The sequence below is a fragment of the Pieris napi genome, chromosome 22 (assembly GCF_905475465.1).
Source record: "Pieris napi chromosome 22, ilPieNapi1.2, whole genome shotgun sequence".
NCBI lineage: Eukaryota > Metazoa > Arthropoda > Insecta > Lepidoptera > Pieridae > Pieris > Pieris napi.
The window spans coordinates 9,800,903-9,815,482 of NC_062255.1; the positions used below are offsets into that span (position 1 = coordinate 9,800,903).

The 14,580-nt window shown below is 33.3% G+C and overlaps 1 protein-coding gene across 2 annotated transcripts in view; it reads right to left on the minus strand.

The window, feature by feature from the left end:
• LOC125060640 (Ig-like and fibronectin type-III domain-containing protein 2) overlaps window positions 1-14,580 on the minus strand; it is a 115,653-nt gene that overhangs the window by 33,210 nt on the left and 67,863 nt on the right. The window contains exons 4-11 of one of the 2 annotated variants that reach the window (XM_047665616.1): window positions 8,518-8,766; window positions 7,448-7,594; window positions 6,509-6,734; window positions 5,650-5,822; window positions 4,526-4,859; window positions 3,559-3,712; window positions 1,316-1,482; window positions 134-347 (exon numbers count right to left, since the gene is read on the minus strand). In XM_047665616.1, coding sequence (XP_047521572.1) covers window positions 134-347; window positions 1,316-1,482; window positions 3,559-3,712; window positions 4,526-4,859; window positions 5,650-5,822; window positions 6,509-6,734; window positions 7,448-7,594; window positions 8,518-8,766 — 1,664 coding nt within the window. The remainder of the gene's footprint in view (window positions 1-133; window positions 348-1,315; window positions 1,483-3,558; window positions 3,713-4,525; window positions 4,860-5,649; window positions 5,823-6,508; window positions 6,735-7,447; window positions 7,595-8,517; window positions 8,767-14,580) is intronic. The other variant, XM_047665617.1, reaches the window with a different exon arrangement.

Below are 14,580 nucleotides of genomic sequence, written 5' to 3' on the forward strand. Positions count from 1 at the left end.
TCATAGTACGACATCATTGTACGACATCATCGTACAGATTGTTGTTAATTATACAATGAATGAACGTAAATGATACGTAGTCGTTTATTAAGTCTTCTCTACTAATGAAATCGATAAAAACAGCAAATCTTACCGCATCTATCGTCCTATAATCGTCTTCCAGTTGTAAAGCTTTGAAGTGTATGTTATAAAACTGTACAGTATCCGCCAACGCCGCGGGGGCAGACCAATGAACAACTGCGTAATCAGTGTCGATGTTTGTAAGGTGCAGTTTGGTTGGGGGGCCTGGGAGGACTCCGTAGCCTTGCAGGAGGCAGTTGGTGTAGCCAGACATGAAGCGAAGACATCTGAATAAATTCGGGTTTATTTGGTGCTTATTCCTTGCCGATTTTAATATTATGTGTATTTAATTTGAGTCAATTATTGAATTTATCAATGTAATCGTATATAACGTGTGTTGCATGTGACACTGTAGTTGATATAAATTTAATAACGTATGATATGATATGTACGATACAAATATAAGAATTGACCAATTCATATGACTTATAATGTAAAATGTAAAATTCCTTTAAAGACAATTTGCGCGTGTGTGGCAGAATATGCGAACTTACGATTGTACCACCTTACACATATTTGTATCATATTCTTGCAATAAATTATTATTATTGTGACGGAATAAATACTCGCGATCCGTAAAGTTCGAAAATCCTTACTAGTAGTTTCAATGTATTTTTGTTGGTACAAGAGATACAAATAATATAATTTAAATTACTGTAATATCAATCAAAAGTACAAGCAGTACGTAACCAGAGCTTGATATATTTAGTAGTGGGCTAATCAATATTAAAATAGCATTATAAAGTGCCTATCTGATGCCTAATCCGCATTGTTAAGCAAAAAATTACTAGTAACATCTAAATTGTAAGCGTAATATTTTAATTTTTAATTTTATTGTTACATTTATGGTAAACTTAATATTGTCATATATTTTAAAATAACAACTTAACATGTACTGTAGATATAGCATTATGTATGATGTAGTGTACATAAATAAATAAATAAACTTCATGTTTTTATTATAATATTGACGTGTGATTAGTGGGCTTAGTCCGACATAATTGATTCATTTCTTTGCTTCCTGCAGTGTACTCATATATTGAATTGTGTTGTAATGTAATATTGATGTGGAAGCGTGTTAAATTTGTGATGTCATATTTTCTGGTATTTTTTTAGGCGTACACATTGTTTTAGACGTATAAATAAATAGTTATGGAGCTTTCTAAGCACAGTTTAGATTAAAAAAAAAACTTACTTAAAGTGGTTAAAATCCAGATTAGTAATATTTCCACTACACAAGGCGAGACAGGCGTCGGGGAGACCCCGAGAACGGCAGCATGGTGTGTGGTCCATGCCATTCGCAAGACACCCGAAAGTGACTCCAGCCCATGGGGCACAGATCATCAAATCTGTCACCTGTAACTGATGATTAGAATAGCTCTGCTGGTGATGAGTGCGTTAGCCACAAATGATGTGCGGAGATGATAGGTGATGTTAACACAAACATATAACAAAGATGCGGTGTATTGTTGTACTAAATATGTCAATTTTTTTTTACTGTTTCAAAAATTTGTTTTAATTAAATTAAGTTTTGAACGGTCTTATTTACCAACTAAAAAGTTTAGTTATTAATTGAAGAAAAAATCAATGCCGCTACAACTTTTTTAGGTCTGGGCCTCAGATTTCTGTTTCTGTTTCATGATCATTTGGTAATCTAATAGGCAAGTAGGTGATCAACCTCCTGTGACACACGCCGTCGACTTTTTGGGTCTTAGGCAAGCCGGTTTTCTCACGATGTCTTCCTTCACCGTTCGAGCGAATGTAAATGCGCACATAGAAAGAAAGTCCATTTGTGCACAGCCGGGGATTGAATCTACGACCTCAGTGATGAGAGTCGCACGCTGAAGCCACTAGGCCAACACTACTCATAATATAAATCGAAGAAAGTGTTTATAATTATAGAGTAGTAGCGCTACTACCCACAGGCACTAGGCCTACACTATTCAAATGATTGATAAATTCGCGTTTATATCATATTATATTAAAGAAGTTTATAATGTAGCTATCCATAATACTTAATAGTGAATTATACATTTAAAACTTTTTAAAAATAAACAATACGCTTTCAGGCTGTGTTAAAGAATAATAGACGACTTTTCAACAAAAATAGTGCTACGATTCGCCATATTAATTAATAAAACATGTAACCGTCAAATTGCAGCCAATTTAAAAATAAAACATTATCCAGCTGTCCACGGCAGTCCCTTCCGGAAGCAAGAATTAAAATTTTAAAACGATTTTCGTTGTTGAGTTTTACTCAAATGAAACGAAAATTTACGATACTGTTTATGTATGAAATATAAATAATTTAGTGTATTCTCATTTTTAATTAAATTTTATTCATATTAACATTTATTTTCATTGTATTGTCACTTATAAACATTGTTTAAAAAATTACAGTTAATTTATTAATTAAGAGACCGTCTTCTTTTACTTTAATAAATAAAATAAATTAATTCGTAATAAACAACTGTAAGGAGTTAAAAAAAACGTATGTGAATTGTATACAGCTTACGGAGTCGATGAAAATTGTCTGCATTTGAGGGAAATAATTTTCGACATGTTTTCTAGAAACGTCATGTTTTTTTAGGCTCAAACTTTTAAAAGATATTTTAGTTTTCTAAACTTTCTCTTTTCATTTTTAATTATTATTATAAAATAAATATATACTCTTTCTGTGCTTTTCAAATTAACTAAAAGTTTATATATTTTATTTCAATGTTATATTAAGAAATTAACCCACGCCACTTAATATTTGTCATTGTCATAAAAGCATTTGTTTGAATAAAAATGTATCAACATTTAACCCACAGAAAAATAAACAACACATTTTCGTTTACCGCCCATAAAAAGCATAGACCTTTACTATAATAATAATTGATACTAAAACATTTACGTCGTTCAATTGACGAAATAAGTCATGAAAACTTTTATTGACCATTAAAAATATGTTAGAGAATTAAATAGTATTTGACTATAAAAAATATAACTATTTCAACTATTGAAAGTGTAATTACTTGTGTGCTAAGAATAAAAGTGCCCAATTCCCATAAATATATGAATATATATATATATATATATCCTGTACTCACAAATACAATATTTAAAAAATATTTTATCTAGTGTAAAAATAAGTCTAATGACAGATTTCCTAATTATAGTTTTATAACTATTATATTATTTTTAATTTTAAAGAATTTTGATTAAAAAAACTCATAACAGCACAACTCTGCTAATAAATTATTGAAATAATTGTAAACACATTCTTAATTTCTCGATAGAAAACGATAGTTGTTAATAGTTCGTAATAAAGTCTGAGTTGGGCTGTCAGAATTTATAAGTAACAATAGAAAATCCGAAAAAACTGTGAATTTCCTTTTGGAAATAACTTTTCATTAGTCAATCTTCACACCAGGTCAAATAGATTTATAAACTTACACCTATCTCAAAGGTCTTGGTGGGGTCGCAGAGTTTGTCAACGCAGCCATAATGGTTCATGCCGGCTGCCAGACAACAGCTTTTAACGTCTGGAAGTTTCGGAGCTGCTGCTACTGCTGTTGGCTTCATTTTGCCAGGTGTTAGAGTTAAAGACCTTAAAAACAAAATGTACGATTGAATATGTTTATTTCTTGAGAAAAACATTTAGCGACACAAATTAAAGAAAAATCTACATCCATTTTTTGTAATGACATGTAAAACAGGTTATATATTATAATCCTTATTAGTTTAGTTCATGCGCTATATATAATATATATATACTCTATGATGAATAGAGTTATAATTCGATATCTGGGAATAAGCTAACTTTTTTTCTGCTCATTACAAAATCAACAGGCTAGATCGAACATATAGAAGTGTTGACACACGTGTAACATTGGCTTGCAGCCAATTGGGTTACCGGCCTCTATACTTTTTCATAAAAATAAATAAATCAGTGGCGCTACAACCTTTTTAGGTCTGGGCCTCAGATTTCTGTATCTGTTTCATGATCATTTGTCTATATAATAGGCAAGTAGGTGATCAGCCTGTACTTGATACACGCCGCTGACTTTTTGGGTCTAAGGCAAGCCTTACGATGTTTTCCTTCACCGCTCGAGCGAATACGCACATAGACAGAAAGTCTATTGGTGCGCAGCCGGGGATCGAACCTACGACCTCAGTGATGAGAAATGAATTAAAAAGAGTGGCGGAGAGTTTATTGCCAGTTATTCTCTTCCGTTCTACGCCCTTGATTTGAGAACTGGCAGTAAATGTAAAATTAGAAGCATTTCATATATATTTTTTTTGACGTTCATAATGTACATTGTGTTACCTATATGAATAAATGATTTTGACTTTTGAGAGTCACACGCTGAATCCACTAGGCCAACACTGCTTTACTTTTTATACCTATTTTTGTTCTTACCTCACACTATAACTCGGCAGACTCGATCCATGGATATTATACGACGTTACAGTTATTTCATACATTGTAAAGGGCAGCAAATCGTTTAACGCTAAAAAGTTCTTCTCTTTAGACACTTTGATGACCGTGAATGTCCCCATTTTCATTGTATTATTTTGCATTGAGCTCTCTGAGGGGTCTATTAAGTGGACATCAAATGATCTTAATGTCGTAACATTGACAACATATTCCGTGACCGTGTCTGTGTTCTCTGTTGGTGGACTCCAGGAGACGTTCAGCTGCTTCTCGCTTATTGGCTCAACTTCGACGTCTTCTGGTGGGCTTGGGAGGAGTTCTGGGAAACCAAATATTTATGTTATGTAACTAAACACAGTAGCTGTTAAGCAAAGCTAAAACATGTCGCTTTTGTCCGGGAAGAAATTCGGAAAGCACAATTACGACTGACTTAATTTTCTCATTTTTGACTTCCTTGGATGATGTATAACTGTAATTATTTTTTGGAATTTTTGAAAACATTTTATTATAAAAAACAAGAGGGTGTATTTATTTTAAGGAAATCATTTTGTGCACAATGTTAGAAATACTCGTTTACCTAATTTCACTTTCCCGAAATATTGACAACCATAAATGTATGTACCTACCATAACTTATGAAACGGGACTTTATTTTTAGATAAAAACTTATCTAAAAATAAAAAGACAAAAACTTTATTGATGACTGAAATAGGTTGTGACAAAATTCATCTATCGCTAGTCACCACACACGGGAGTCCCTAGATGGTGTTGTGGGTAACTAGATAACAATTATTCTGTGGTACATGGTACAGTTTTTTTTAAGAAAAAGTAGTTTTAGTGTTACATCTAATCAAACATATATATATAATGTATAAGATAGTAAGTATTCGTGAATATATGAGTGTGAGAGTTGTTATAAGCGTGCGCTGTGTCTTTGTGTTTTTGGAACCTCAGAATTATGCCAATTTCTAAAACGTATTTTATTAGCCCTGTATGTATCTGTTTTAATATTTTGTTGTAATAAAAACGGCTTAAAATCGAAAAGATTTATTCACCTTTAAATATCAAAGAGAATTGACGAATTCGTAGACGATTTTAATAAAACCTTACCAATTCCTTCTACAATACAGGCAAGAGTCCTCTCCATATAGGATGCGCAAGAGTAGTGCGTTTTAATATTATCGGTAACAGGCGTGAACTCTCCACGACACACGTCCTGGCAGATATCTGGTACTTTCTCCTGGATACAGCATGGTACGTGATTTCTCCCGTCTGCCATACATCTAAAAATAATAAATGTGTTTATGTGTTACAGTACAGGCATTTAGGCACACACAACTTTGATCTGCAAACGACGTTGAAAAAATCATAAAATAGGTAAGATTTTTACACGTGGAGCAAGACTTCTGGCAAGGCCTCCTTTTAAAACAAAATATCTGGCGATTTCAAAGGTTTTCCTGTGAATTCTAGATTTGGGATTGACGATAAATGAAACTTTTGTATTTTTTTTCTGATTTACATAAATATATATAAATACTAGCTGATCCGGCAAACGGTCGTTTTGCCATGTATACCATTTATAATAAAAAATAGGGGTTGATCGTAGAGGGGTGAAAATTAGGGGTCGTATGTATTTTTTAATGCTGTATCATAAAAAATAGAAATTAAAAATTTTGTCTAAAAACTAAAAAAAAAAAATTTAGGGTGGACTACCCCTAACATTTAGGGGGATGAAAAATAGATGTTGGCTGATTCTCATAGATACCGGATAAGCACAAAAAATTTCATCAAAATCGGTCAAGCCGTTTCGGAGGAGTATGGCAACGAAAACTGTGACACGAGAATTTTATATATTAGATATATATAATACTGTATAAAAATGTAATATTTCGTTCTTTTCAAATTGTTTGTACTTATTATTTAACCGTCACTTCAGACACTCTAACATATTAATAATCGTTTAACTTACTTGACAATAGATGGGAAGTCAGGTTGACAGGTTTCCGGATCCTGTCCGGTTCCTTCTAGAATCGTCTGGATGCTGCAGAATCCTAGACAGCCCCGGGACACATTCGCGTTGACGCAACAATCTGTGTAATTGTGTGCTAAAGCCACTGTCGAGAGAGTTGGATTGTTTGCTGAGTATTGGTCTGTTGTGTTTTGAGCTTCCGGAGGTGTAAGGCCTCGTGAAATAACTGGAAAAGAGAAAATAAATAGAAAATTGAAATATGCATGGTTCAAAGCTGTGTAAACAATTGCGCATTCTTCGTTTCTTCTTTCTCCTTTTAATTCTTAAATATCGGTATTACATAGGCTATATATGTTGATATCTCTCATTTTCTTTGATTATTGTTATTTTGTGTGTGTATTTTTGTTTGTAATAAATGATATGTCTATGTCTATATTCAATTGAAAAATATATAAAAAACGTAGTGAACCCGACAGACGTTGTTCTGCATCATACTTTAAGCGATTAGGATATTAAACAAAGTATGTAAGTACCGACTTCAGCTTCACCCAAACGCATACAAAAAATAATCATTCAAATAGGTCCATCCGTTTAAAAGGAGTTTAGTGACATACACACGTACAGTAGAAATATAAAACTGTGTAATTTATATTAAGTCTTGGTCGGGCGGTTTCTCCACATAAATTAAGCCCGTTGAGTAGAATGAAACTTAAAATATTTATTAAATATTATTACTTTACAGAATCCAAATAATAACAAGCAGTTTAAATGTATTGTAAAGTTGTATTAAACGATATAGTCATCTATGTATATCTACTACAGATCCTGGTCCCCGGAAAAGTCTATATTTTAAATTAATTTTTAAAATTAATATTTTAAATAATTATATAACATATATAACAAAACCTTCATAGCCATAAATATAAAGTTTGACGATACCTGAAAGTCTGTGGAAACTTCTCACGGGAGGCTGTGTGTTCAGTTCACACGTGTACAGACCCGCGTCGGAGGACTTCGCTGATTTTATCACAAGCGCCCAAACGTCTCCACCTTTGCGTATACCGGGACCTTGTAGGGGCTCATCCGCTATTAAAGTTAAAGTATTGTTAAAAATCTGCTCATTCAAAATAATTTGCTCAGATTGGATCCGTTTCATTGATAATTTTTATTTTTATTCACAAGTAGGTGATCAGCCTTATGTGCCTAAGCATGTCTTGGATTAAGATGTCCTTATGATATTTGTCTTGACTGACGGTTAATCGCGCACATACAAAGAAGAATCCTTTGGTCCACAGCCGTTATTCAAACACACGAGGGAGTTGGCTAATTAAATATACTGGGTTTTTTAACTAGCTAAGACTTACATCTAACAGATATCGTTTTATGGTATATTTGGAAGGATAGAGATCCTGCTTACTCTAAAAAAACACTTGCCAGCGATTAATAGAAATAACATTATAACACCAGTTTGGTTTCTTGAATAAAAGAGTAAAGCAGCAGGGAGTGTACTCATGCGAAGCTCCGTAGGTGTTTTTCTGTGGGTTCTGGGTTTCGTTTCCTGGTCGCACAATCACAAATAAAGACTAATAAAGGTTACAAGAAATTTATAAACACTACCACAAGGACGGTTTGGTGGCCGTCGATATACAATTTTAAACGTAAATAATAAGTCCTGAGTACATACTTCCGTTTCGATATATCCTTAACAAGAAGAAAGGCACATTGTCAGTCGTAAGGATATGGAGAAATTATATTAGGTTGGGAACAATAAGAGAGGTTGGACTGATAACCTTCTGATACCTTGCCTTACAATAGTCACAAGACGCACAAAACACTCACTACAAAATTATAAAATTGAGGAAGTAACTATGTACTAACAAATAAAGCCAAATAGGAAATCAAAAAATAAAAAATGTGACGATCGGACGATGTTTTAGATCACCCTCATAAAAATGTATGAAACTAAAATTATGTATTTCAAATAGACTCAGTGTTTGAAATAGTCTTACAGTCATCGTGCAGAACATTGATCCTGTCGTCTCTCGTGACCCTGACTCCACCAGCAGTCAGAAGCATTGAATCCCTGGCGCGCCTCCAAAGCACTGGTTTCCCCCTGGCACCAAGTACCACGCAGGTGAGAAGAGCATCCTCCCCACTCTTCACAGCCACAGTACCAGCTGGTGCCTTCATCCAGGCTTCTCCGGGGTCCTCATCATCCGAACTTGATGCTGTCGCGCTTCCTACTGATTCTTTGGTATCTGTAAATAATAAAGAATGAATAAATTGATGATGAGTTGAATGAAATTTTATTGAAAACGTTGAATAGGCATTGAGGGTTGTGTAAAAAAAAAAAAAAAACATGGCGATTAAAAAGAGTGGCGGAGAGTTTATTGCCAGTTCTTCTCTTCCGTTCTACGCCCTTGATTTGAGAACTGGCAGTAAATGTAAAATTAGAAGCATTAATATTTATTTCTTTAATGACGAATCACAAGTGTACATTGTGTTACCTACGTGAATAAATGATTTTTGAATTTGAATTTGGGTTTGTTAAATATTGAGTAACAGTTATATTTTAGTATAATGTACAAATATATAAAATATTACTTTTTTTAACTAATTTTTTTATTAAAAATACACTTTGTAAAGAAGCATATTACAAATTAGAGGCTTATATTCAAGATAAAAATTCTGCTGGTCCTGCTCCATAGGACCATTATACTAGACAAATTTTTGAAAAAGGAAGAAGCTATGGCGTAGCTCACACACTGTTAGACTGTATGTTAATTTTTATAAAGAATAATGTAAAATCTATAGTTGCAATATTTGTAAATATGTGAGTACATAATGATTTAGTTATCTGCTGCTTAATTTTTTATAACACCATGCGCATATTTATTTATTCTAGGTACATGGTCTTTACATATAATTAGCAAATTAATGTATACAAAATATTGTAAAAACTACATAATATTGTATTTTAAAAGAGTAAATATGGAGTTTCGTGCCTATTTTTTAACCTTTTAGAAGGGGCAACTAAAGACATGTTTTTTTAAATATTTTTAACTTGTAGTTTTGACTTTTAAAAGTGCCTGTTTAATAATCCTAATAGAAATAATTGACTTTGACTTAATTTGTTATGTACTTCCATATAACAGAAGTCTATAATTTAGAAGTCATAAAATCCTATACAAAACCTATTCGCTATTGAAAATTATAGAAACACGTGCCAGCGCTATTAAATATAATAACCCAGCCTTGAATTACGGCCATCAAACGTAACTATCTCGTGGGGAATCAGTTGGTAATTAGTATTCGGGGATCGGTATTCAAAAATAGTTTTGAACTCGAAAAGCCTGGGGATTTGGGCGACCTCCGCTAAGGTTTGTTCCCAACGGCTCCTCCCGAATATAAATGCGAGATTACTATGTGGTGCCTTTGATAGCGATAATATAACCCATATTGTCTATGACTATGGTTATATTTATCTGATTAGTCTTTTTTAAGTAAAGTACTCTTTAGTCTTTCGAATTGCGTTTGCGTCATGACAAGAGCGTGAGTATTTTTGTGTTTATTTTAAAGAATACTTTATATCATATATATTGAAACAATGGCGCTGCCATTGTTAAAGTGTTATAAAGATTTGCCAATATTACTATGTAGTTCCAAAAATTAACGACTATTTGCTAGTATGTAGTAATAGTAATTTCATAGTCATTATTATTAATGTCACAGAAATGGCGTTAGTATCACCTGCCAGTGTCATTATAATTTAATTTTAAAAAAAAATATGTTTACTATGGAACATAAGATACATGTATCACTTATTTCACGTCATTAAATTTGAATTTATCAAAAAATAACTTAATATTTGAATAACATCAAAGTCAAATTAGTTCAAAACCGTTAATACTAGTGGTTTATTTGACTTGTCAATATTAGATCTATAAATTAATGACTATTTGATAGTCTATAGTAATAGTAATTTCAATGTCACTATTATTATATTAAAAAGTAAACTCTGATGTCAAAATTAGATGCAATGCCTACGTTATTATCTTCTATAATTTATCTGCAGATCTTGTTTTTGTAAAATTCAGGTCGAGCTTTCTCGTTATTATGCCTAGTTCTTCTTTCCCGTCCACTCTTTTCCCGTCGATTGTCTTTGTCATTCCTTTTCGTTTATCCTATCTTACTCCAAATACCTTCTTTCTTTGCTAGGCACTTTGTTCATATAATAGTATACAATGTTATATTGTATTAAAGTCACCTTCATTTAAGCTAGCTAGTCTTGATTATTAAAGAAGATATTTTTCAACATTTTGTCTATAAAACCAACCTGCCTTCGACATTGCTTTGATGTCCTTATTTTATCTATAAAACCGAAAGCTTATATTAACCATTCCCTATTTGTCCTGATAAATTGCATTCCTACGTAGGCGCGTAGCTAATAAATATACTGGGAGGCAATCCTCTTTAACCTGTTAAGGGAGTGAAGAAAATATTTTTTTTTGAGTCATTGCGTCTAAAGAGGAGGCTTTCGTTTGTATGAAGGGTGCTTAAATATAAATATCGCCTGTAGTTCGACTCCGCGCGGGCATTTAGATTCAACACGCGGCGTGGCGTCGGGATAAAGAAATGAAGGCAAATTGAGCGACCCCACACATATTCTTACAATGAATCAATCTGTATGATAACAGCTGCCTCAATATCTTATGACTTTATCTAAATATAACATACCATTGTGCGCTCTAATACATAGACGTAAGGGCGAATATTGCGTGAAGTAATTTTTCTGATTGATTTAGAAGCTCTGCTATCTTTTTGATATGATTTTGAATGCCGACTAGATTTGGTAGAGTTTTCTTTATATCGCTTAAAGCTTTGCTTTTTATTGCTAATATATATAAGAAAGTTACTTTAGAAATGTTTAGTTACTTTACAGTTTAGAAGTAAATTTGGTAATCGTAGCTAACTTTCATGTACAAGAAATTCTTGCAATAATATTTAATATAAAATAGTCCTATTCTAAACTAATGACACTACCAGAATTGTTTAAGCAGCCAAATCTCGTGTTATTTATAACATTGTTTTGTTTTGGCCGAGATAATGCTTATAATATATAAAAAAGGTAATGTTGTCTTGAATCAAAAAAAAGAAGTATACAACAAAAACCAAACGCTAAAATCCACACTAAAATATTAACGCTACAATATGCAATGCATCCACTAAAATTTGGTGTCCATGCGCTGCGATGACTGCCTTTTTTGTGCGTCCCATAGGCCACTTTGACTATAAAGAAACTATCACTTGTTAAAGTGATCGGTATATTTCACAAAACATAGGCCCACAACTCCGTCGAAACGTGGCGTCAATTTTGATCAACCCATGCCGGTTTCTACACTACCTAAGCTAAGGCTCAGCCAGGATTGGAACACATAACCTTAGCATCCACAAGGCCAACACTGAGATAAGACGTGACCCAAAAATAATTCCAACTTGGCTAATATAAGTTTAACCCATATAGACCTTGCTCATTTTGTTCGCGCCCTCATTGTGAAGTCTCTCAAAACTACAATGCTTCGGAAGACAAAAGACGTCTCTTCATTTGCGTCACAATATTACGGAATCGTAAGATCTAGATACTTCTAAGGTGAAAAGTTTGTCAAGAGAATTTATAATTATACTGAATGCATTTGAATGTATTTTGAAATCTGCTCTTTTGGAATTAACGAACACTGTACATCAGTTGCCTAAATGTATTCTATTGTTTCTTAGTGTATTATGACGAAGTCTTATATACAACCTTTTTGTTCTATTGTTTTATGAAAAATATATATTATTTGTGGGCCTGGGTATCCGAATATGTCAGTGTAATAAAAATAAGGATTCTAAGAATCGATCAGACTAAGACTAGCACTTGCCATCAACGGTGGTGTGTCCTACTCCAAGCATTGGATCCTTTAATAATGACAAAAAGAAAATGCGGTACGGTAGGTATACCGTCTAATGTTAGTGCGAACGCGACAGCGGTTAATTCCAACCACTCATCCTTGTAAAAGTCCATCCGGTTTGTGTGTTAAAGTCAAAATCGACAATCGTAATCCTTCTTTGACTGAAACCGATTTAGCGCAAACAGATTACATACAAACGAAACTAAATTAGTTTTACAGAATAGCCATAATGTCTCAATTTTATACTTAAAATTGTTTTTGCCCGCTAACGCCCTATGTGTTAAGTTACTACTGTAATTATAATAATAATTAAGCCACATTAGCCTTGAAACATTCATTTATCTTTACATAAGATACACACACTTCTCAAGGACCTCATATACCTAGAGTTTAGGCCTCCTCCTACTGGCTCCATCTCTCTCTATCTTGAGCATTTTTCTCCTAATCTTCCCCTCTAGCTCGTCAGCCCATCACTCTTTCTTTTCTCTGGTGGTCCTTTCCACCTTATTTGTCTATCTGCCATTGTTCTTGCAAGTGGTGTGTGGATAAACGAAAAAAATCCGATTCTTTTACCGATCATATCCACACTCCAAGAGAGGATGACCAGAAGTGGAGAACGAATTAGAACTAAAATTATAATTCGCTCTTCGACTGGTAACCGAACCCGATGTCCAGGCAATAATAATCTCAAAGAATCCATTGTAAAGCATAATAAACCTAACCTCTTAAATGAAATAAGTAAACAATTTCTGAATAATTTTTGAATAAAAATATTCTGTGAGATCGCCCGCACCTGATCAAGATTATTGTGTTTCCGAAATTACTTTGAAACTTCGAAATTTTTGCGGAAAAATATAAAAGTTTTCAAGAAGAACATCTTAAGTACTGTTTGTACATACTTTTGTTATCAATAATTTTAAAGGCTTAATTTTTGTAAATATTTTCTTGAGTATCTGTTTTCAAAAATTGAGTTGGGAATGACTTATTATTTGACTTTTAAGATGTTGTTTATCCTGATTCCGTAATTCAAATAATAAAAAAGGACATTTCTGCACCTGTCTATTTGTTTATTGTTTAAGGATAAATTGAACCCAGGTTCTCCAGATTATATGCCTAGTGCGTTAACTATTGCTAGCTACTAGGGCTATTTAGCCCTTAACTTAAAAAATATATGTCTTAACCCCATAAATCACCTCCACGTAGTTCTTGCATATATCGACCAGACAAGCGGCGGTGGATTTTATACATATCTGATGAGAGTAAATTTTGATAAGAGCTCAAGAGAAAAAAACAAAAATTGCACAGATATCAAAACATGTAATCAACTTGAACTTAATTTATCGAGGCTAGCTTTTCATCATTGAAGAGTTTAATGTGAAACTTCTTTAGGCGCATGAGGGTAAAATTTTTAGGAAAGTCACGAATATGTGCAGCATTTTGTGAGTACAGCAGAGAGAGTGAGAAAGGGCGAATGTAGCATGAAGCAACACGCTATTGGTTGATGTATTCGTTTAGTAGTTACCTCATACATATTAGAACTTTAGATGGCAATTCTGTCGCATAACGTCTTGTGCAGTAAACGCAGATTTTTAAACAGTGTGAATATAAATATACATGGAGTGATTTCATGACAATTAAACCTCTTTCGCCTTTTTTAGGTTAGTATTATTTTGTATTCAAATAGGTGCCTATTTTATCTATTTAATTTACAGCTACACCTATAATAATAATCAATGTGCTTGTGCACATAATACCTAAAAGCCCAAACGGAATACACATATACACATTTAAAGAAACACACAATATATAACAAACTAGCAAACCCGGCGAACTCCGTTTCGCCACCAGATGGCTTCGTTTTATGTATCATTTCGTTTGGTGATTAAAAGATGAAGAAAAATTTTTTTTTTGAAAATTTTCCCACTTTTCTGTTGATACTTTTCCCGAATTTTCTTGCTATAAACCTCACGGAGCCCGAGACCTTTCCAACGAATGCAAAATCGTGGAAATGGGTTCGTGCGTTCTGGAGTTATACCGTCAGGAAGGAAAACCCGACTTATTTTTATATAGTAGATATTGTATTAAAAACAATTATTATATTATAAATATAATCCAGTGGTG